Raw genomic sequence first — 22106 nt, forward strand, 5'->3', positions numbered from 1 at the left:
TCTCAGGGGCAAAGCATTCCTTCCTTGCCTTCTTAGAGCATGTCTGTTCTCCCTGCCTCTCCCCTCTTCTCTCCTCCCTCTCTCTTCCTCTGTCTCTTTGTCTTCATGTCACTGCCTGTCTTACTGTCTCTCACTCTCAGACATTCTCTAACTCCACGTCTGTCCTCGGTCTCTGCCTCTCCCTTCCTCCCTCTTCCTGGCTCTTTCCCAAGGCCAGTGCCCCTACCCTCCATGCTTGGATAAGTCTGCCAATCAGCTTGAACCCCTGCAGTGAGGAACAGGAAGAACAGGCCAAGGGCAGACAGCAACCCTGGTTCCATGAAGGAAGGCCGTTTCAAGCCAGAGAGGCCTGGCCGGGCTGAGGCCAAGAATTTCTCACTTACCCACAGGGCTGGATATTTAGTCTGAGTTGGGGAGGGCAGGTGGCAACCAGCCTGGAGCTCCCAAGCCTGCAAGAGCCCAGCTTTGCCCCAGCCCTCCCCAGCCTCAGGTCCCATTCAGTGTGACTCCTGGCATGAGCCCAGTCCTCTCCCATACCAGGGAGAGGCATTACAGCTGGGTACTATGGTCACTATTTCCCCCAAGGACACAGGCTCAGGTGAAGGGCAGACGGGACAGGAAGAAGCATATTTTGTATCCTCTACTGCTCTCCAAAGAGCTGAGCAGTCCTCTGCTTTCAGCCCCTGCAGGGCCCCAAACAGCCTCCAAAGGCAAATGTGCTTTTTCTTTGGCTTGTGTATAGTCTAAATACTTTATCCGATCGATAGAGTTTCCCTATTCAGTTGTCTTATTTTCCTTTACAGATCTATCATTCCTAAGTTCTCCCGCAGGACCTTGGGACAATTTGTGGCACATTCCAGGGGCCATCAGCCATCTCACAAATTGATTTTAAAATCATACACAGGCTGTGAATACTACACAACTTTCCAGGGGAACTTGAGGGTCACACCCTCTAAAAAGAGGATGTTGCCATTCCCAGGAGACGGAAATCATTTAGAAGGCTGGCTTCTGAGGATGTGAGTGAGGGTACTGTTGGAAGACAGCTGGAGCTTGTCTCCCTCACATTCTCCAAGTCTTTGCTCAGGGATCAACTTCCCCTCCCAGCAAGCACTCACCCCAGGATATATGGCACCTGTGTCCCCAGCACCAGGCCACACCTAAGGGCATCACTGCAGTACCACATGACAAGGCATTTCTTGCAGAGTCTCAGCTCATGGCTCTGGAATCTTTTAGGCACTGGGCACCTATCACGCATGTGCCTGACACTCTACTAGGCACTGGGAGTAGTGAGCAAACAGATGGGGCCCCTCTACTCAGGAAGGAAACAAACAGGATGCTGAGAGCTGGGAAAACAGTGGGGCACCTAGGAGAGCACCTGCAGATGAGGGGAACCTTGGGCAGGTCACAGCAGCCGTTTGTGAGCTTTAGTTTCTTTACCAATTAAGAGTGGGCCTAGAGGCTGGGGTTGTGGCTCAGTAGTAGGCCACTTGCTTAGCGTGGGTAAGGCACTGGATTCGATCCTCAGCACCACATAAAAATAAATAAAGTCATTGTGTCCATCTATAACTAAAAAAATATATATATTAAAAAAAAGAGTGGGCCAATATCACAGGCCTATTTTGAGGAGTCAGTGATGCCACTGATACAGAGTAACAAGCAGAGATCACATTCTACTGACAGCATCATGCAGCTAAAGCAGTTAGCAGCAGATAAGGCATAGGGACAACAGAGTTCTCAGTGCTCTACCCACACATCTTTGGATACCCAAATTATCTTGGAACACATCTTGGGTTACTTCCCTGAACCCCCACAGGCAGCACCAGCCCGGTGACTCTGGGAGTAGGAGCACAAGTACCTAGTCCCCCACCCCAAATTCCCTAAGGGCTAGGCCACTTTCCCTCTAGCTTGACATTGTATCCTTGCTTGGCCTCTTGCTCCTTCCAGCCTCCTTCCCCCACTCCTGGGAAGATCCCTGAGAAATCACCACTTTCACAAACCCTCCTTACCGGGGCCACTTCTGGACAGCACAACTTAAGACACTGGGAAGTGCCAAGTAAACATTAGGGGGTGTCTCCGAAGCTGTGCAACCCAGTCTTCCTACAGATCTGTCCTCTGGCCATGGCAAGTCCTCCAAAGTTTCTAAGGAATCAGTCACAACACAACAGCCAACTAACTCTGAGGAAGTCTACACTCCCTGTGTTTGCACATGACAAAGGCCGGCACGGCGGGAAGCTGGGAGGATGGCCCCTGGCATATAGTTCTCAGTTCTTAATTCAGGAAATTGTCTGAGCTGCTGGCCTTGAGACTCTGTGTTCTCATTCCAGGGACCTGTCCAGGATACCAAAATATGGCATAAAATTTATATTTAATGATTGCCATCTTTTTCTATTCCTTGGAACCCTAATGGTCATCCTGAAGTTAATCTTTTTTTTGTCCCTCTTCCCACATTCCATCAGAGGGGAAACAGGAGACCTATGTGGAGCAGAGACATACAAGCTGCTGGAAGGGCCAGATCCAGTTGCTGGTCTGGATTATTTTTCTGGATTTTGTGATGTTTATGGTATTTGCCAGCTTTGTAAATTTTGAGATTTGTTATGACTTTTTTCTTTTTCCAAATAAATATTCTCCTTTTTGCCTAATTTTGTATTGTTTTACTTAAAGAGGACTCCTAAAGGCTGGGTATGGTGGTGCATGCCTAAAATCCAAGCCACTAGGGAAGCTGAGGCAAGAGTATCGAAAGTTGAACACCAGCCTGGACCACCCAGTCTCAACATAAACATTTTTTTAAAGGGCTGGGGGTGTAGCTCAGTCGTGGAGTTCTTGCCTAGCATACATGAAGCCCCAGGTTCAATTCCCAACATTGTTAGTGGGGCGCAGATGGAAAACAAAGAGGAATCCCAAAATTATAGAATCTGCAGGCAACAGAAAAGCTCAACATGCTTTGACACCAGTGTTCTGAAGACTTTTTCACAGACTAACTTCTGGCTCCATAAATTTCTTTCTCTTCTTCTATCCTTACACTTCCAGTGTTGATGTGAGAGCAGCTGGTCATGCATCTGGTACTGTACCAGGTGAATCAGCACAGTATGTGATACAAATAGTTATGCAAGCCATTTCTAATCAGGATGCTTAGCAATAAATATATTATACAGCATAAATACATTACACATAACTCAATTTTTCCAACTGAACCAAATGAATATATTTCAGCAGGCTCAAGTGGTCAGTTGAATATATTCCTAATTCAAATTCCTTTAGTCACATCCTCAAATGCCACTCCATCACCGCTTGATATAAAGGAAAGAATAACATAGTAAAAATCAAGATGGAGATCTACTACAGTTTTAAAGAATCTTATAAAATGTATAATCTTGGAATAATATATGATCTTGAGAGTGGCTTGTGCAAGTGAGGGCCTCTAAGACTTGTTAGCTTCTCATGAAATTGTCCTCGTGGGTCTGGACTTGTTGTGAGCTTTGGACAATCACATTTTAAGGTCTGTGGGTTTTAGGGTCATCTCATATGTATAAGAAAGAGCATGGCTCTTTCTTTTCTTTGATGCTCCTTAACCCTAAATCTATGGCAGGAAGACCCTGCAGAATCACCAGACAAGGCTGACAAAGGACAAGAAATGGTGACCATGATCATGGCTGACAGTGAGTTTGGCTTCTGAGGTGGGACTTAATAGTAGGAGGTATCTGTTTTCCATCAGCCCAAGAGCTCCTCTTCTTTTGCATCTTCTTGTTTTAGGTGACCTTCATTTTTAAACTAAAGTTTCTTTTGAAAAACTTCCAGGTTTGACTTTGCTGAATGAAAAGGCAAAGGGATTCAGCTCTGCCCCAGGCAGGCCACAGCCAATGGGAGTGGGAAAGGCAAGGCTGGCATTTATAGGATATTTTGTGATTTGAAAAACATTTTTCACATCCAATCCCTCATCTGAGCATCACACTCCCTCTGCATGGCGCCTATTTTACATGTTGGTAAAAGACAAAATATTTGCCCAGTGTGATGGTGCATGCCTCTAAATCCCAGCAGCTTGGGAGGCTGAGGCAGGAAGATTGTGAGTTCAAAGCCAGCCTCAGCAATTTAGCGAGGTTCTAAGGAACTCAGTGAGACCCTTTCTCTAAATAAAATACAAAAAAGGGCTGCGGGTGTAGCTCAGTGGTAGAGCATTTGCCTAGTATGTACAAGGTCCTAGGTTCCCATCTACAGCATTGTCAAAAAAAGTAATAATAGTAACACCTACTCCTGTTTGTAAAGGTTAATATGCCAAACACAGTGGTAACACTTTTCACAAAATTATCTTCCTTAATTCTCACATCCTCTAACATGAGCTGGACTGGAAGATTAAGGAGGTTGGAAATGCCAAGACAGAAAGATTCCTTGTGCAGGGCACAACATAAGCAAAGAAAGCAAGGCAGGCATGAGCTGAGCTTGTTCAAACTACATTCACTTGGGCCTGGGGCTGTAGCTCAGTGGTAGAGCACTTGCCTACCATGTATGAGGCACTGGGTTCAATTCTCAAAAGGTCCATTGAGAAATATATATATATATATATATATATATATATATATATATATATTTTTTTTTTTTTTTTTTTTTTTTTTTAAGAAAAAAAAAACTACATTTACTGACACCCTGTTCTTGGGTGCCTGGTCCTATCAGGTAGGCCTCCTAAGACTCCTTGCCAGCATATCTCTCTGAGAAGGGCTGCTCCCATATTCAGTGGACTCTGGAGACAACAGCTGGAAGAGGCCTGTAGCCTGTCACTACCCATACGATTTCTTCTCTGCCTGCCAGGGTGAGCTGGTATGTCACGAAGGCTCCCATATTTCCAGCCAAGTGATGGGATTGGCTCCCACTCTTCAGCTTTGAAGTAGAGCTCCCAACAGCCCAAGGGCTTGGTCAGCCTTTGCTCTTTAGTTCTTCTTCCATTTCCCACCAGGGGCCTGGAGCTGGGTAATGACCTAAGGAGCCTCCCTGGTTTGTTGGGAGTTGGGACACAAAGGAGAACCTCCTGGGAGGTGGGAGCTGGAAAGCGCTAGCTCTGCTCTGAATGGGCAGCAGAAACCTTAAAAGGCACAGGGTGCCCGGACAAGTTGAAGTGCCTACCAGACTGATTTCCTGGACCAGAAGTCAGAGGTCTGCACCCCGTCTGTCTCCCGGATTGGAGGGATGAATGGAACATTGGCAGCTCTTACAAGAATTCTCTGAACTTAACTGTGTGGTCCTCAAATCTCCTCCTTTGAGCTTGTGTCAAAGGAGGTGCTGGAGCCAACCTGACACCTAGATTCATCCACTGGGCACGTTAACCTTGGGCAAATTAGTTCTTTGTGCCTCAGTCTCCTTATCTGTAATATGGGAATACTGACTTTAGCTTATAGATTGACGTGAAGATGAAATAACTTAGGCCACATGCTTAGAATAGGGCCTCGCTAAGCAATGTATTAGATGTCAGCTCTTATTATTGCAAAGTTTCTGAGATTACTCATTTAGGCTCACCAGTGTTTTCCTTTGGGTTGTTTTCTGTTACTTAAACTGGATTGAATTTCAGGACAAGTGCTGGAAAAAGTTCTCATGAGACCTGGGAGGGTACTACTACTAACTGCCAGCACTTCTTGCTGCTTCCTTCCCAGCCACCCCGTTGGAGGCTGGTTTCACTGCCCAGACTGTGTCTGCTGCAGTTCATGTGCAGCTGCTAACTGGGAAGAGGTGTTTAATATTTCATTAGCACCTCCGCTGCTTCTTATGAGGCTGATCACTTCAGCTTTCCCTCTGGACTCTAAGCTGCCTTGGAAAAGTAGTTCCTGTGATGGCCCAGAGACTTCCCCAGCTGGTCCCAATCCCTGTCAGATCTCTCCCTTTTTACCCAGAAAGTGAAACAACTTGCTGGCTAGATTTTGGTGATATATATGTGTGTATTTTTTAAAATAGGCCAGATCCTTACTCTTCTGAGCATCTAAAACCAAATCTTCATACAACTTCTCCAGAGCCGTTGCCTCTTCTCCCCACCCCGCACCTGCAGAACTGCCCTCATGCTTGCCATCCATGCTCTGTAAGGAATTAGGCTTGGGAAGGCAAGAACCCAAATTTGAAGCAGATGTTTGGGATGATGAGTGAGGCTGGGGTGGAGACAATAGGAAGGATGTGGACCCTGCTAGAACTGCTCGTTGGTCTGACCTATTGCCAAGGCTGAGAAAAATAGAGTGAGTGTTCCTGGTTAAATACCCAGCTATTCCTCTTGCCAGACTTTCCCGAGCCTCAGTCCTCAGAGACTGGCTCTGCTTCCAAAATTCTCCACATCTTTGTGCCAACCCCTATCTTGGCCCACTTCTCCTGCTGCACAGAGCCCCCAAGCCCAGCCTTATCCCTGAAAGTCAGGACTGGAATTCTGCTTTTTTATCCTCTCCATAGCTATTTCACAGTAATGTTTTTCAAGCCAAAACTCAAGATATGGTCTGACAAAAGAGATTTGCGCTGATTCCGGGTGTGAGATACTGTCTGGAAGTCACAGCATGGATGCCAATAGTATTTTCAAGGTTTTGGGGAGATAATAGGTCAGAGTTGAAATCAAAACCATTGTAGAATCTGCAGATGGATGGCCACTGAGCACCCCCACTCTGGACATCTCCAGAGCTGTACACGTGAACCTGACGGGATCTGACACATCTGTCTACCTTGAGTAGGACATCAAGTCCAGAGAGAAATACTCAAGTTTAATTTCATTACTTTGACTTTCTGAGACAAAAGTTGACATTATGATGAAAGGTTTCACAGGAAAATCCCTTTGGGAAAGGAAGCCTACAGAAAGCCGGTTTTACTGAGGCATGGACCTGACTGACAGAAGGCCAATCCAGCCACAATCCAGCTCAGTTTAAAGAACCAACTGTCAGGACTGCTCAAATTCCAGAGAGAACAGGCATCAACTGCAGCACATGGCAGAATGATAACCAGGGACTCTGGCTACCTGAGTTTGGCCAATGTGAAGGAAACTGGAATGAAGCCGAGTATTTCTACCCACAGTGGTTACAAACCAACATCAGAGCTGTTCAGAGACTTGTCTCTTCGTGTCTTTGCATTCATTGGAAATGGCATTACTTTGTCTATCCTCTGCCATCCTGATTATCCTGACATAGTACAGACCCTTCTGATTGTTGTTAAGATGCCTCCCTCTCCCCATCCACTCTAGATTTTAATTTCATTAAGTGAACTGCAGGCAAGTGGCCAGTTCCCCACTGCCAAAATCAACACCTCAGGTTTGGGAGAGCAGGTTAAGGAGAGTGTGGCCCTAAGATCACTGAGTTCCCTTTATTTGGCCCATCCCAGCGGTGGCTTGGGTGACAGCCTATTGATGGCGCAATGAGGACTTGCTCCTTGGATCTGTTTGGAATCCATCTTTATCAGGGTTTGTTCTTCTCTGTAAGTCAACAGGGAGAGTAATGTCCCATCTTTTGTGAAAGGAGCTAAACAAATTTTACTTGCAGCTATTACTCTGTAATATAGGATTTCCCAAATGCATAAATAGAAACGTTCCCCACCTTAAAGTAAACAGGAACGGGCTGGGGTTATGACTCAGCAGTTGAGCGCTCATCTAGCACGTGCGAGATGCTAGGTTTGATCCTAAACACCACATAAAAATGAAAAAAATAAAGGTATTGTATCCAACTACAACTAAAAAAAATATTAAAAAAAAACAAAACAGGAATAAGAGAAACTACAGGGGGAGAGTGGTGATGAGCTCAAAACCCCAAACCTCAGGGAAATGGAGTTTATGTGTCTACCTCCCCACACAAAACTCTGAGGTGCTCAGAAACAAGGACCCCTTTTTATCTTATGTTTCCTTCGTTCCCTACCCAGTGTTCCATACACAGGAAATGTCTGGAAAGATGCACAGAATTAAAGGAAAAAGAGAAGCCAGAGACGGAACAGAGACACTAGATTTGGGGGATAAGGGGTTCACTTATAGGAAATGAAACGAAAACTTGGATTAGACCTAGGACTAATCCAAGTTTTCATTTAGAGAAGACTTAGCACAAAATGATGACACACACATAATCTTCCTCTTACACAATAACACAACTATTTGTTTTCAACACAGAAATCTTCAAACTGGCTTGCATATATCCCTGGCTGCTAATGGGCAAACAGAGGAATGTCTTGGCAGCTCCTCTAAGTGGGGGTTCTGGAGAGAGAGGAAACATAGTTGGTCAGACAGATTCCTTCATGTGCAAATCCTTACTACAGGTGAAGTGGGGGTTGGAGAAGCAGTGACTTCCTCTTAGAGATGTAGAGAAACCCTTCACCATAAGATATTATGCTTGTAGTTTCAATAGAATCAGTCTTATTTTGGGTATCTCCTTTAGCTCTGGCAATCTTGGAAATGTTTACTTCCTCAGAGATGCTCATCAGGAATTTGGCCTTTGTCAAAAGATGCTGTTCTGTGTTTCATATAAAGAAAGATGGGGACAAAAGACATATTCAAATGAGTCTTTCTCTGCAGACTTAGTTACATGAGATAAACATCAGGGTATTGTGTTAGCATGTCTGACCTCATTCTAATTATCCCATTTGCATGCAACATATGGATTTTCCACCGAAGTAAAAAAATTAAAATTTCAGGACCTTTTCCCCATTATATCCTCAAGAGTGTCTTGGGTTCATTTAAAATTGGAAGTTTCTTCATTCAAGTTATTAACTAGTATTCTATGAAACTTTCTTCATGCAAGGTTTTAAAGTTACTACTAATAGCTGCACCTCTTAAAAGCTATCTGAGGCCTTCTCCTCATCAATCCCAAATCCCTAAGTGACTGAGAAGTAAACCAAGGTATAAAGTGTTCATCTGTCACATTCAGCATCAAGGGAATGTGAGGCAGAGGCAGCAAGCTCTGGTGGCCCAGTGCCTGGGTTCTTTTGTAGTCTAAACTAATCCACTAGAGACAAACCAGAAATGTAGAGTTTGAGCTTGACATGAAACAGACCTATGCCCAAATACACTCTACCACTGAGTAAAGATGCCTTGGCAGTTTTTTATCCTCTCTGTGCCTCAACTGTCTTGTGTAAAATGGAGAAGATCTACCTAGCAAGGTCATTGTGACTATTAGACAATACATATTAAAGTTCCTGATATACAGGAGAGCTAATTAACAACAAAAAGGTAGCTATTACCATAATTCAGTACTCAGGCAAGTTAAGGAAAGTCAAGGGTTACTGAAATACCTCCCCCAATTATTTGGTCAGATGTCTGACACTGCGCAGGATTCATCAGTTCGCTTGCTCCACTAGGGTCCCCAAGTTGCCTACCACATGACAGGTTTTGAGATGAAGTCTCAAATACCTCCTCTGGCCTTTAGAGAGTAACAAGGAAGGAGAGAAGCCTCTTATGATTTGGGTCTTCTTCATAGATGTTTGGGCTAGGTGTCTTGAATACCTATTCTCTTTGGCCTGTCACCACCCTCTTGACTCCCATACCAGTCATTCACACTAAGCACCTTAAACTGCCCCTAGATTCACATAAACTCCTGCTGTGGAAATTATACTAGAGTTCTGAGCCATGGAATCATAAAGACTATATATTGGAAGTTTTTTTTCATAGAGCTCCATACTATTAGTTTTCATATTTAGTTAATAGTATCATTTTTATAGGTTAGAAAACTGATATGAAAAGAAGGTTGCCTTGATGGGGGTAGGAAAGATGGTAGACTGAGACGGATATCATTTCCCTAGGTACATGTATGAAGACACGAATGGTGTGACTCTACTTTGCGTACAGAGAAATGAAAAATTGTGCTCTATTTGTGTACTATTAACTGAAATGCATTCTGCTGTCATGTATAACAAATTAGAACAAATAAATAAACAAACTTTAAAAAGAAATAAAGGTTTGCCTTGGCCAAGATTGAACTTTTGAGTTGAGTATGTCAATAAGTAAATCAGTGGAAGTGTAACTGATGTGACTCTGCAATCTGTATTCGGGGTAAAAATGGAAGTTCATAACCCACTTGAAACAAAGTGTGAAATATGATATATCAAGAACTATGTAATGTTTTGAACAACCAATTAAAAAAAAATAAAAATATAAATCCAGATGTAGTGGTGCACACCTGTAATCCTAGAGACCTGAGACGCTGAGGTAGGAGGATCACAAGTTTAAAGCCAGTCTCAGCAATTGAGACCCTGTCTCCAAAAAAAAGAGGTTGGGGTAAAGCACCCCTGAGTTCTAGCCCCAGTACAAATCAGTCAGTCAGTCCATGACTTTCTATGCTGTGAAGGTCCCATTCTGCACTTGATGCAAAAGTATCCAAGGGTATCTTTGAGGAAAAATCAAATGACACAAGATGCCTACGCTACAGGGGTTCTAGAGGCTCAGGGGCCCTAGTGTCAGAAATAGGACATAAAGTTTATATCTCTAACTCCTTGTGTAATCCAAGGTGGACTTCTTTCTAGCGATCCCTAAGAGATGAAGTTGGAGACCCTGCTCACTCAGAAATTTGCCTGGTTTGTCAGCCAAACCTGGTCTAAGGCACTCATGGCCATCAAAGACTACAGAGGCCATAGTGGCCTACTTATTGGATGCTCCAAGGAAGTGGCAGCCACACACAGATTCATCCTAGATAAATTTTCATTTCCCTAAAGAAAGGCTACAAGAGGAATCAAATGATTAGATATGCTGGGTACACCTGTAATCCCAGAGACCTGGGTGGCTGAGGCAAGAGGATCTTAAGTTTGAGGCCAGCCTCAGCAACTCAGCAAGGCCCTGTCTCAAAAAAAAAAAAAAAAAAAAAGGGTCAAGGTAAAGCACCCCTGGGTTCAACCCCTAGTAGTGGGAAAGAAAAATGGATGCTCTGGTGCTCTGGTTCGGTACCTTCCCTCAGAGGTATCGATATTTAAAAAGCTGCTGCAGCTGGCTGGTATAAACAAGCCAAAGCTACACCGACAAAATAGAGGCTCAAGCCACCTCTGACATGGTATCAAAAAACCTACAACTATCATCTCTTGATTTCTCAAAGAAACTGTCTTCCACATCTCCTTACCAGGGACTCAGATCATCTTTAGAGGCCATATCTGGGTTTACTATGGAGAAATGGGTCCCTGCTATAACTACAAAATAATCTTATATAAGTATAAGCAAAATTAAACTAAACCTGGATGAGGTGTGTGTGTGATACTCCTAACAAAGCATATGCCAGCTCTAGGCAGCATCACTTAGACAAGGTCATCAGAATGCTCCCACCCCCACAGATCTCTACATTATCTCCTTGAATTCTAAACAGAAGCTAAAAAGCAAAACCAAAAACTAAGCTCTTCAATAATTTTGGTTTGCTTTTCTGACATGTGCACAATATTTAGTAGTGAGTCAGAAATACTAGCCCATTCCATAATTATTTGAACAAGTTAGTGCTGAGTAATTTTCAATACTATTACACCTCAATGATGACACTCAAGGATGTCCTACTAACCACCAGAATCACTATCATGTTAGACCAGTCCACAAAACCTATTTGGGGGGGGGGGGCATAAATACAAAGGAGTATCTGAAGAAAAATTTTTACAAAGAACTGGTAGTCTTAGAATATGATTAACCTGGTTCAATATCAGGAATCTGGACTAGATTCTCAAGGGGCAAAGATGGCCTTCTAAAACCAATAGTAAGGGGCTGGGGATACAGTTCAGTTGGTAGAATGCCTGCCTCACTGCACAAGGCCCTGGGTTCAGTCCCCAACACCATTTAAAAAAAAAAAAAGTAAAACCAATTGTAAGGTTTAATTATTACTGAGAAATTGGCCTTGGTTAGTATCTTATCAAGAGACTTAATTGGCTCTTTTTCCCCTCACCCTATGACTTTTGGGACAGGCTGTTTAAAAGGGCACTGGTGAAATAATTTTCATGTAAGTCAGGATAATCACTCCTTCTAGAGGGTCAGGATGAGACTGTGCTCTGTAATACTGCAATGTTTCTTCTTGACCTAGATGGTAGTTATATTTTATAATTACTTTAAATTGCATATGCTTAGCTAGGCACAGTAGTGCACGCCTGTAGTCCCAGTGACTCAGAAGCCTGAGGTAGGAGGATCACGAGTTCAAGATCAGCCTAAGCAAATTAGCAAGGCCCTAAGCAACTTAGTGAGACCCCATCTTAAAATAAAAAAATAGGGGCTGGAAATATGGCTCAGTAGTAATGAGTTCCAGCTCAAAAGTTTTAAAAATTATTCATTTTTTAATAAACGTATTACCAGATAACTGGAACTGGTCTATTATGCTCATGGATCTCAATGAAACCAAAGTAGAGGTAAGAAGTTTTGGGGTTCAAGCCACCTGCTAGAGAGCCTCTACTGGTGCTAAGAAGTGTGGCTAGACAGAGGCCCAAGAGCGCAATTTGCAATGGCTCAGAGGCGATGGTGTACAAGAAGCTAAGGCTGGTATTTATTGGGTTGATTCAAGAACAATCCAAACCTCCAATCTTAAGAATGACTCCATGATAGGCCGAAATCACTCAGACACGAACCTTCACAGTGACCTATTCAAAGCCAGAAAAGCAGTAAGTGTAAAAGATGTAGGACTATAAATAACTGAAAATATAAAGTTAGGATAAAACTTTGTCTTTCAAGACAAATCATTCAAGGAGCTCAATGAGGTGGAAGAATGCACTCAAATGGATTAGATTTCAAGCTAAGATTCCAATTCATAGATCTGGGGGGTGAAAACAATCTGTACTCTAAAGGGGGGAAACAAAAATTCTAAAAGGGATTGTTTTGATTTCCAGATTGGGAATGTACAAGATTACTACCCCAAGAAAACTGGGTTCCTAAATTTTTCTTTCTAGGCTCAAATCAGAGGTCTGGTTTTATCTCTTCCAAGCTTACTTTGGTTGGAGAACTAGTATCACTTGTTACTCACAAATTTTTAGGAGCAATAGTCTTGTTTTCTAAACCCAAATCCCTTATGGGAAGGTAACAGGGATAGTGGAAAATAAATGTTAAGATATGAAAATCAGCCTGGGAATAAAGCTCAGTTGGTAGAGTGCTTGCCTTGAATGCACAAGGCCCTGGGTTTGATCCCCAGCACCACCAAAAAAAAAAAACAAAAACAAAAAAAATCAGAAAGCTCCAACAACAAATTCATGTTTGGAGATTGATAACAGACATCCACTGCTTCTGCAGAACTGGATTCTTCTTCAGCTGCTGACTACAAATACTTGTCCCACTGGATGGCAGTATGAGAGAATAAACAGGGTGGCCCTGCCTGGCCCTATGGACAGGTACCAGGGAAGGGTGAAAGAACAAGCTGCAAGACGGGCCAGGGTTCTAGGTGCACATTCTACCCTGAGCCTACTGCTTCCTGCTTTCAGGGAAATGCAAAATCATGTGTAAATGTTTTTCCTTCTCCATCTTCTAGTTTAATCCCTGAATCTCCACCAAAAGTAGTCACTTGCTCCTTCGTTCTTCTTTTAGACATTTATTTAATGTACAAAATATTTACATCACTACCAGCAAATGTCTGGCCCTTTCACCTGGCCTGACAAATGGGCAGCAAGGATTGGTCTCTGTTAAATTTCTGAAACCATGTGGACACTCCCTGTGCTCACTTGAGGCCTGGTCTCCTTCAAGGACACTAAAAGGCCAGGGGGGTAGCTGGCCTCAAGCAGCTAGGCTACCAGGGCATAAACAAAAGAAATGATCAAAATAAGAAACATGAATAGAAAATTGCCCCCCAAATAACACACTATTACTTCTCTCCAGCATATTGTACCTTTCCCCTGATATTGGCTAATATCAAAGCAGGTATAGGGGGAAAAAAAAAAAAAAAAGCAAAAGTGCTTTTAAACATAATTAGAAGGGGAAGTAGGGGAAGATAAAATTGGAGGAATAGAAAACCACAACAGTACCAAAGGATTTTGTGAAACAAAGACTCTGGTACCTATGAACCACCACAGGGGATGTAGCAGCCCAAGTTGGGCTGCAATGGTGCTTGGGATATTCCGAAAAAGTGCTATGACTAGAGCTTAAAACAACAGATCTAGCCAAGAAAATTAACTCAATCCCCAGAATCAGTCTCTGGAGGGCTGCTGGAGGGGAGAATGAAGAATCCAGAAGAGGAAAACTGCCCAAAGCAGCAAAAGTCCACATGCCTCAGCTGGAAACCCCCATTTGGGCCCAAGGGTGACAGGGTGATGACTAAACTTTCCTGAACATATCCCATGGGAAAAGTATGGACGAGCAGCAGCACCTTGTCCTGGTCCCTGAGGAGAGCAGTGACCATGTGGCATGGAGAATCTTGGGGTGACGAGGTCCTGATGCCATATCCTGGACCCCAAGGATGAGTGAGGTCAGCACCCATGCCAAGAAAGGACAAATGATGCCTGCAGAGGAGTGAGGTCAGGCGGGAACTGCAGCAGCTCAGGAGGGCTTGTTCCTCATCCCTGGGAACAGGAGGGCTCAGACGGTTTCTAGGAGGCCAAGGCATTGCCACAAGTCCTGCCTTGTCTCAGGAGTCTGTGTACTTGCTGGTTTTGGCAATAAAGATGGCTTGTAATATTCTGAGGTGAGTGCCCCCATCAGGAATGGCAGCTTGAAGCAAAGCCTTCTTAAAAACTGAAATTTGGGAAGTTGATGTGACTTTGAGCCTTAAAATTGTTTGCATTCAAACAGTAATGAAAATGGATGTTGTCATCTTCCAAGAGACAGTGGCAGGTTCTCTTCAATCATCACTCAACAGTAGTATAGAGCTTCCTCCCTCCTTGGTTCCCTTTCCTGGTAACTGATGGAGTGAAGGGTAGGACCTGGGATGGTGTATACTAGGTGTTTACTGTCTCATCTCCTCCAGATCTGTCCCCAGTAGCCTGACCCCAGCAATCTGTGATCATTGTTCCCTTGCCTCAGTGCTGTCAGAGAACACCAAGCAGAGAAAATGAGAGATTGCTGGCATATATTCTTACTATCCTTGTCGTTTGCTACCAAATCTTCTTCAGCAGAACACTAAAGATTCCCCACCTCTTTAACATAGCATGTAACTTAGAAGCCAGGAGGTAGGCCTAGTCATATCTCAGTGCAAAGAACAAACTAAGGGAAAGGCATCAGTAGTCTTTAAGCCAACATGCACCTAGATATGTCCCTCACCATAAGGGAGAATCACACCAAGCACTGGAGGCTAAGCCCAGCTATCCTTCACATTCTTCGGTCTGACTGCTTGTTTCACTGGCTCAAATTCAGGACAGAATTCTTTGTAGATTACTGATCACTTCTAAAATTGCCTGCAGGAAAAGTGCCTTTTTCAGTTCTGACATCACACACACACAAAAAAATCATTCTTTTTCCACTATCAGTCCTCAGCAGAGGTAATCTGGTGCCTTTGCCTATGCCTGCCAATGTGCAGGAGGACAAAATTAAGGAACCTAAGGATCGTGGGCCACATTCTATCTGTGCTTGTCCTGGCTGTTGGCAAGCAGAGGATCATCCCACCCAGGAGAAGGACTCCTGTATCAGTCTGGTCCAGTAGTGAGGGTCAAAGAGGGCACCTCACAGGAGCATCAGCAAAGAAGCTGGAGTGAGACAAGACTTAAGGCTCTCCACACACCAGTTTCCCAACAAAGCTGAGCCTATGTGTTATCTCCCCCAGCCACTGAGGCAGATACAGCTACTGAGGTCTTCAAAGGACCAAACAAGAGGAAGCAGCATGGTCCTCTTCTCGTGACTTACCAGAGAACTCAGATTAGGTACCGTGTCAAAGTGGCCTATGGGAAGGGGGAAAGGGGGAGAACAAGGCTTGTGGTAACAAAATACTCCAGACACAGGGAAGCATGCGGCATCTTCTGGTTGATGGTTATGTGTGTTAGGATCAGCGGTTATGTCTGTAACATGTGCTCAAATGCTCCATAGAGCATGGGAGCCAAGTAGATTGCAGGAGAGTGGTCAGAGCATGCCAAAGCCTTCACAACCCTCGCTGATGGCCAGTTGCAGCATCTTGTGCACCTCTTCATACGAGTCATATGTAGGGAGGCACAGCTGGTTAAAACTGGAAAGGAAGAGAAGTGATTGACTCACACAACCAAAAACACTGGCAAGGACTGAAAAGATAAATCCCAACCAGGGCGTACACAGGGCAAGTCAGATACCTACCATGTGTGTGCAGTAGGTAGTGTGCTGTGGGTTGGAGCAGCAATAATCTGAAATGAGGGACAGAGGGCAGCAAAGCCTCCAGGTGGTAGCTGAGAAGAGCCTGTGGTGAACTGAAGTAGTCGAGCCAACTCCTCCTGGGTCAGACTGGAAACCACAGTCCAAAACCACTTCATGACCTGGCAGGGAGAGTACAAGACTGGAATTACATATGGTACACAGTCTAAGATTTGATATTTGAGGAAAGGAAAAGATAACCCTGAAGTAGGGCTGTGTCTGAGTTTACAGTTCTATAAGGAAACTGGTAAGAGATGCCAGAGTTGGCAACCTCTGTAGGAACATTGTAAAATGATCAGGAAGGTAATCACTGATTGCTTGGTTCTACTCCTTTGCATTTCCAAATTACTGCTTAAGTGGCAGTCAGCATTCCAGCCCTTAAGAACCAGGGCTCCTTTCTGCCTGGACATCTAACTGTCTGTCCTATATATCATTTCTTCCCAGTCAACATGTCTAACACTTTAACTCTTCTACTTCTTTCTTCTAAAATTTCTTCCTTACAACATGGCACAAAATCCAACTGAAGGAGTTTGGCCCACTTACCTTTTCTCTGAAATGCCATGAACCACCAACAACTACTGCATGGGCTTTGAAGTCAGAAACACTGATGTCTCCGGTCCCACACATCAGCAGCTACAGAAAGATGATCGGGTGTTAAGAAGGACAAAGGCCCACTACACAGTCAAAATTATTTATTAACACACAAATACTGGATTAAAAAAACACCAGGAGAAAGACAGAGGTGAGGTCACAATGCCAGAATACTGTCTGTGATCCTACTCCAGAACTACTGAATGAGAATCTCTAAACTATGCACTTACATAATTTGACATAGTCTGCCCTGGACTTAGCCTAGGAATATAAGAGAGTAAAAACAAGTCCTTCCCCTTTGATGAAGATCACTAGCCCCCTTTATCAATCTATCAAATGGTCTTTCCTTTTTCTCAGGATTTAGCCTCCATTTTTTAATTTGTTTTGGTTTCTGATGGTACTAGGGATTGAACCCAGGGAATCTCCACTACTAAGCTACATTCCCAGCTCCCTGCTTTTTTTTTTTTTTTTTTTTCCAATTTTAACTTTGAGACAAGATCTTGTTGCCCATACTGGTTTCACACTTGTGTTCCTGCAGTCTCAGTCTCTTGAGTCACTGGGATTATAGGCATCCAGCACTGTACTTGGCTCCATCCTTTTGTGGCCTGAACTCTTACTACATTCCCTTAGGTCCTGCTTCTGCTTGATCATATAAATTTAAAAGTATGCCAAAAAATGAGAACATTAATGACATCAGAACCCTAAACATCTTGTTGATGTCCTAATTTGGTTCAGGATCCAGCGAGTTACTTAGCAGACTGTAAGTATTCATCCAACATCTATAAAGAATGATACATCCTAATCATGAGGCAAGAAAAGCCCAAGGAGCCCTGGCTCCTTCAAAAAGAACTTATTAAATAAACGAGTGGCTAAGAATAGGAAGAGACCATGTCCTTCCTTTCTACTCACTTTTACACGCTGTTACAAGAGCTTTGCTTCATGATAAAACAAAATATACTAGGAGTTATTCCTCAATACCAAAATAACAGTACTTGGTGACAAGTCTATCAGAAACTTTAAGGTGAGACACAAAGAATTCACTTCATTTCCTTTTTTGGTAGCAGGGGTTGAATCCATGAGTGTCGTGCCCAGCCCCTTTTTAAAATTTTTTGAGACAGTGTCTAAGTTGCTGAGGCTGGCCTTGAACTTGGGATCCTCCTGTCTCAGCCTCCGGAGTCACTGGAATTATAGGGTGTGCCACATGCCCAACTAAGAATTCCTTTTGTATGGTTTCCATATGTGAAGGCACAAAAGGTGAGGAAAACTGCAGAAGACTTTGATTCTTGTTCTCAAAGACAGTTCAGTTAATAAGAATTATGCAAGATCACCTGAAACTACATTTCTTTCCCCATTTTAAAAGAACTTCCTCCCGGGCCTGGGATTGTGGCTCAGCAGTAGAACTGGGTTCGATCCTCAGCACCACATAAAAAGAAATAAGTAAAATAAAGATATTGTGTCCAACTACAACTAAAAAATAAATATCTAAAAAATAAATAAATAAAAGAACTTCCTCCTTTCAAGAACAGTTTGTAGAAATATACTCCTCATAAAAGCTATGGAAAGTTAAAACCAAAAATTTGCACTCTATGTGTCATCTGTGAGCAGCAAATAAAGACAAACTGATTTGGGGAGCATACCTGATATGGGCTTTAATTTGGCTAACTGTAAAAATGGTATTTACTATCTTATAGCCATATTTTCTTGCTATAGAATTTGATATAAGAATATATTTTCTATTATATGTAAAAATAAATACAATGTTCTGGTACAAATCTTTGAAATACAACCATATTTCTGGTTTGCCTTCTTCACTGGGACTGGGACTTTATCTCACATTGATTGCTATCTCCCCAGTACTCAAAAATACATGGCATAGAGGAAGCACTCAATAAATACCTAACAAATACATTCTATTATCCCTTAAATGTCCCTGAAAAATTTTATGAAGACTTTATATGATACTAACATTATTCAATTATTCAAATTAACCAATATCAATATTTGATAAATATTAATCATTACTCTTCAAAAATAATTAACTATTTACTGCTTTCTGATTTTCACATTTAGATTTTTAAAAAGTTGGAGAAGGGGTCAATGAATGGAAGAGTGATAAAAGTGTGCCCAACTCTTGTATATAAGGGCTTCCTTGCTGCACCTCATAACGGGAGGTGCCGCACACTGGTTCCTACAGGCATGCTCTCTGTAACAGGGGTTTGAATTATAAGCACTTACCTCGAGCTCATTCTCATCAAAAATGGCCAACAGGTTCTCAGGTACTAACTCATTCAAGCCTGAAACAAATATGCCAAGTTAAAGCCACACCAAGGATACAGACATTTTAAACTCAAGGCCAACAGAAAATAGGAGCCTACCTTTTAGGAAATGTTCCACCTCCTCTTTCACTTGACTGGCCAGTCGATATTGGGCCAGCAAGTTTAAATAGAAGATTTTATTTGCATTGGTGACTGGGGTTTGAGCTCCACCTGTCATGAGTTCTACAACCTGAAATAGGAAGCAAAAGATAAGGAGAGGCTGTGGATGTTAGATTACAAGGTGCTACGTGCCTGGTATGTTTCATACACATAAAACCCTTGAACTCTATCAGCACAACCCTTGAACTCTATCAACCACAAGTTTCCACTGTGTTTTCAGCTTTTTAACACACTTGCTTTCACTTCACATGACTAAGCTTCAAGGCTTCTACTACTGCTGCCATATTCTACCATCTACTATTTCTGAAGTGGGTGTCTGGGTGAGGTCTTCTCTGACCCAGTCAGGTAGTGGTCATGCAACAGGAAGATATTAAGGTTTCTTATTACTAAATTTTAATCTGTCATCTAAAATTAAACCACTACAGACCTCTTCTCAAAGAAATCCTTTTATGTCTCAGAAATTTTAAGATGGGGATAGTTGATTCCACAAGTTCTCCAAAGTGAATTAGTGTAAAGTGCCAGTTTGAACCTTAGAGATCCTGGATTCTAATCCCAGTCCTGATGCTATCTTGCTACATAACTTCAGTCACTTAACTATTTGGACCCCTGTTTTCCTCATATGCAAAGAAAAACTCAAATAAACTTAGATGATTCTCAAACAGAACTTGTATCCTTCAATAAACAACTTTAAAAGGCACTTAAAGAATCCTTGAGGTACAGTTTAAAATTACCACTCTGGAAAATTTGTATATTGTATATAGCATATACATATACATATATTTTATATATATATATATATATATATATATATACACACACACACACACACACTATACATACTATATATATATACACTATATATGTGTTAATATATATGTGTGTGTGTGTGTATATATATATATTCATAGATAAATGAAAGTCTCAATTTAGTTATAACATCAGATTTTAAGATCCTGATGACATCATGCTGCCTCATAATTTTAAAGATGCTTTTAAAAAAATACCTTTATTTTATGTACATATGAATGTACATACGTAGTACTGAGAAGCAAACCCAGTGCCTCACACACATGCTAGACAAGCGCTCTACTACTAAACCACAACTCCAGCCTGCTATCTCATTTAATGTAAACCTTAAATCTTAACCATTTATTTCTTAGGCTACTAGATAGAAGTGCTTACTCACAGAATAGAAATATCACAAAATAACAGAAACTCACACAAAATAATAGAAAAAAATTCTACATTTTCCTAGAAGTAGTATTGCTGCATCATAAGGTATCAGAGTTTAGCTTATTAGATAATTTCAGTTTTTTTAAATGCCTGTGCCAATTTATATTCATATATAAGAGTTCCTGTTGCTTACATTCTCACCAATGCCTGGTATTATCTTTTTCATTGATTGTATAATATATGTAATTTGGATTTGGTTTTGGTTTTTTAAAATACATATATATATTTTTTAGTTGTAGTTGGACACAATTCTCCTACTTTATTTATTCATTTTTTTAATGTAGTGCTGAGGATTGAACCCAGTGCCTCGCATACGCCAGGGAAGTGCTCTACGACTGAACCACAACCCCAGCCCCTATAATTTGGTTTTATCTATAATTTTCTGATTACCAGCAAAGTTTAATAAGTTTTTTTACATATTTATTTCTATTTGTACATCCTCTTTGAGAATTCATGTTATTTTACCCATTTTAAATGTAGCATTTGTTCACGTTTTTCTGATTTTTTTAAAGTTTTAAAAATCAGTAAAATATATACTCCCATTTCAATGTTCCATCCTCATCATGATGTTACATTCTAAGAAATCTATCATGAACTGAAAGTTAAAAAAAAGAAAGAAATTTCTACATTTTTAATCCATAAGAATCCCTGATGTGTGTGGAGTAACATGCCTTTCCTACCATGCTGTCCCTTGGGCCTGAAGACCATAATTCAGTATTTTACTGACCCTAGTTTTCTTGTTATGCTGGCTCAGGAAGTCAGGCTCTGATCCCATATGTACAAAGGGTTACGTGTGTACAAAGCGTTACATTCCCACAATATTCAGAAAGGATATCTGACCATCAGTAGAGTGGTACCATTGGTCACAACTTTTTTAAATTATGAATCACTGTAACTTTAGCTTCATCACTTATCATTAAACCCACAATGTAAACAATAGCACATTTTCCTCAAAAATACCTCTGGCCAATAGTTTCCTTGTAAAAACTTTTCACACAGGTGTTGTGTTAAAATAGGAATCATCTATATCACCACTGATAAATGTTGATGAAGACAATATCCTTTCCAAATCTGCTTATGCAGTGAGTCTTTCATTACCACTTAATTCTTTTTCGACTGGAAAGCAGGAACAAGTGGAATAGATAGGCATATCTGTTTCTTACTCCACTCAAATAGTTGAGATTGGGGCTGGAGATAAGCTCAGAGGTAAAGTGTGTTCTCAGCATGTGTGAGGCCCTGGGGTTCAAACGCCAGTACCACCCCCTCACTCCCAAAAAAGGGCTAAGAGCATAAACTGTGGGGTGCAATGTTTGAAAGCTGCATCATCTGATGGAAACTGCTAGCCACATAAGAGTTATTTAAATTTAAATTCATTAAAATGAGAAATTCAGTTATGTGGTCACACTAGCCGTGCCGTGTATTTAACACACAATACAAATTTAGAATCTTCCCATTACTATAGAAAGTTGTATTAGACAGCACTGCTCTAGAGGGAGCTGGGGAACAGGGGACCCACGGGCTTTGGTCTTCTTTCTTACCTTGTCCAATTGACCTGACTTGTTATATTTTTCTTCTGCAAAAACCAGCTCCATTTCACTCATGTCATTGTTGAGAATGAAACAAACTTTTGATTTGTAGAATTCTGGGTCATCTGTTTCAAAGTACTGAGGAGACAGAAAGAC

The 22106-nt window shown here is 42.0% G+C and overlaps 1 protein-coding gene across 7 annotated transcripts in view; it reads right to left on the minus strand.

Moving 5' to 3' along the window:
- Positions 1 to 13025: 13025 nt before the first annotated feature.
- AREL1 (apoptosis resistant E3 ubiquitin protein ligase 1) overlaps positions 13026 to 22106 on the minus strand; it is a 48827-nt gene continuing 39746 nt past the window's right edge. For all 7 annotated transcript variants that reach the window (XM_081293145.1, XM_081293141.1, XM_081293144.1 and 4 more), the window contains 6 exons: positions 21963 to 22088; positions 19132 to 19261; positions 18992 to 19050; positions 16709 to 16798; positions 16112 to 16287; positions 13026 to 16007 (listed from right to left, as the gene is read on the minus strand). In XM_081293145.1, coding sequence (XP_081149271.1) covers positions 15905 to 16007; positions 16112 to 16287; positions 16709 to 16798; positions 18992 to 19050; positions 19132 to 19261; positions 21963 to 22088 — 684 coding nt within the window. In that variant the 3' untranslated portion in view covers positions 13026 to 15904. The remainder of the gene's footprint in view (positions 16008 to 16111; positions 16288 to 16708; positions 16799 to 18991; positions 19051 to 19131; positions 19262 to 21962; positions 22089 to 22106) is intronic.

Source organism: Spermophilus citellus (assembly GCF_964194105.1).
Source record: "Spermophilus citellus genome assembly, chromosome: 4".
NCBI classification, from domain to species: Eukaryota; Metazoa; Chordata; class Mammalia; order Rodentia; family Sciuridae; genus Spermophilus; species Spermophilus citellus.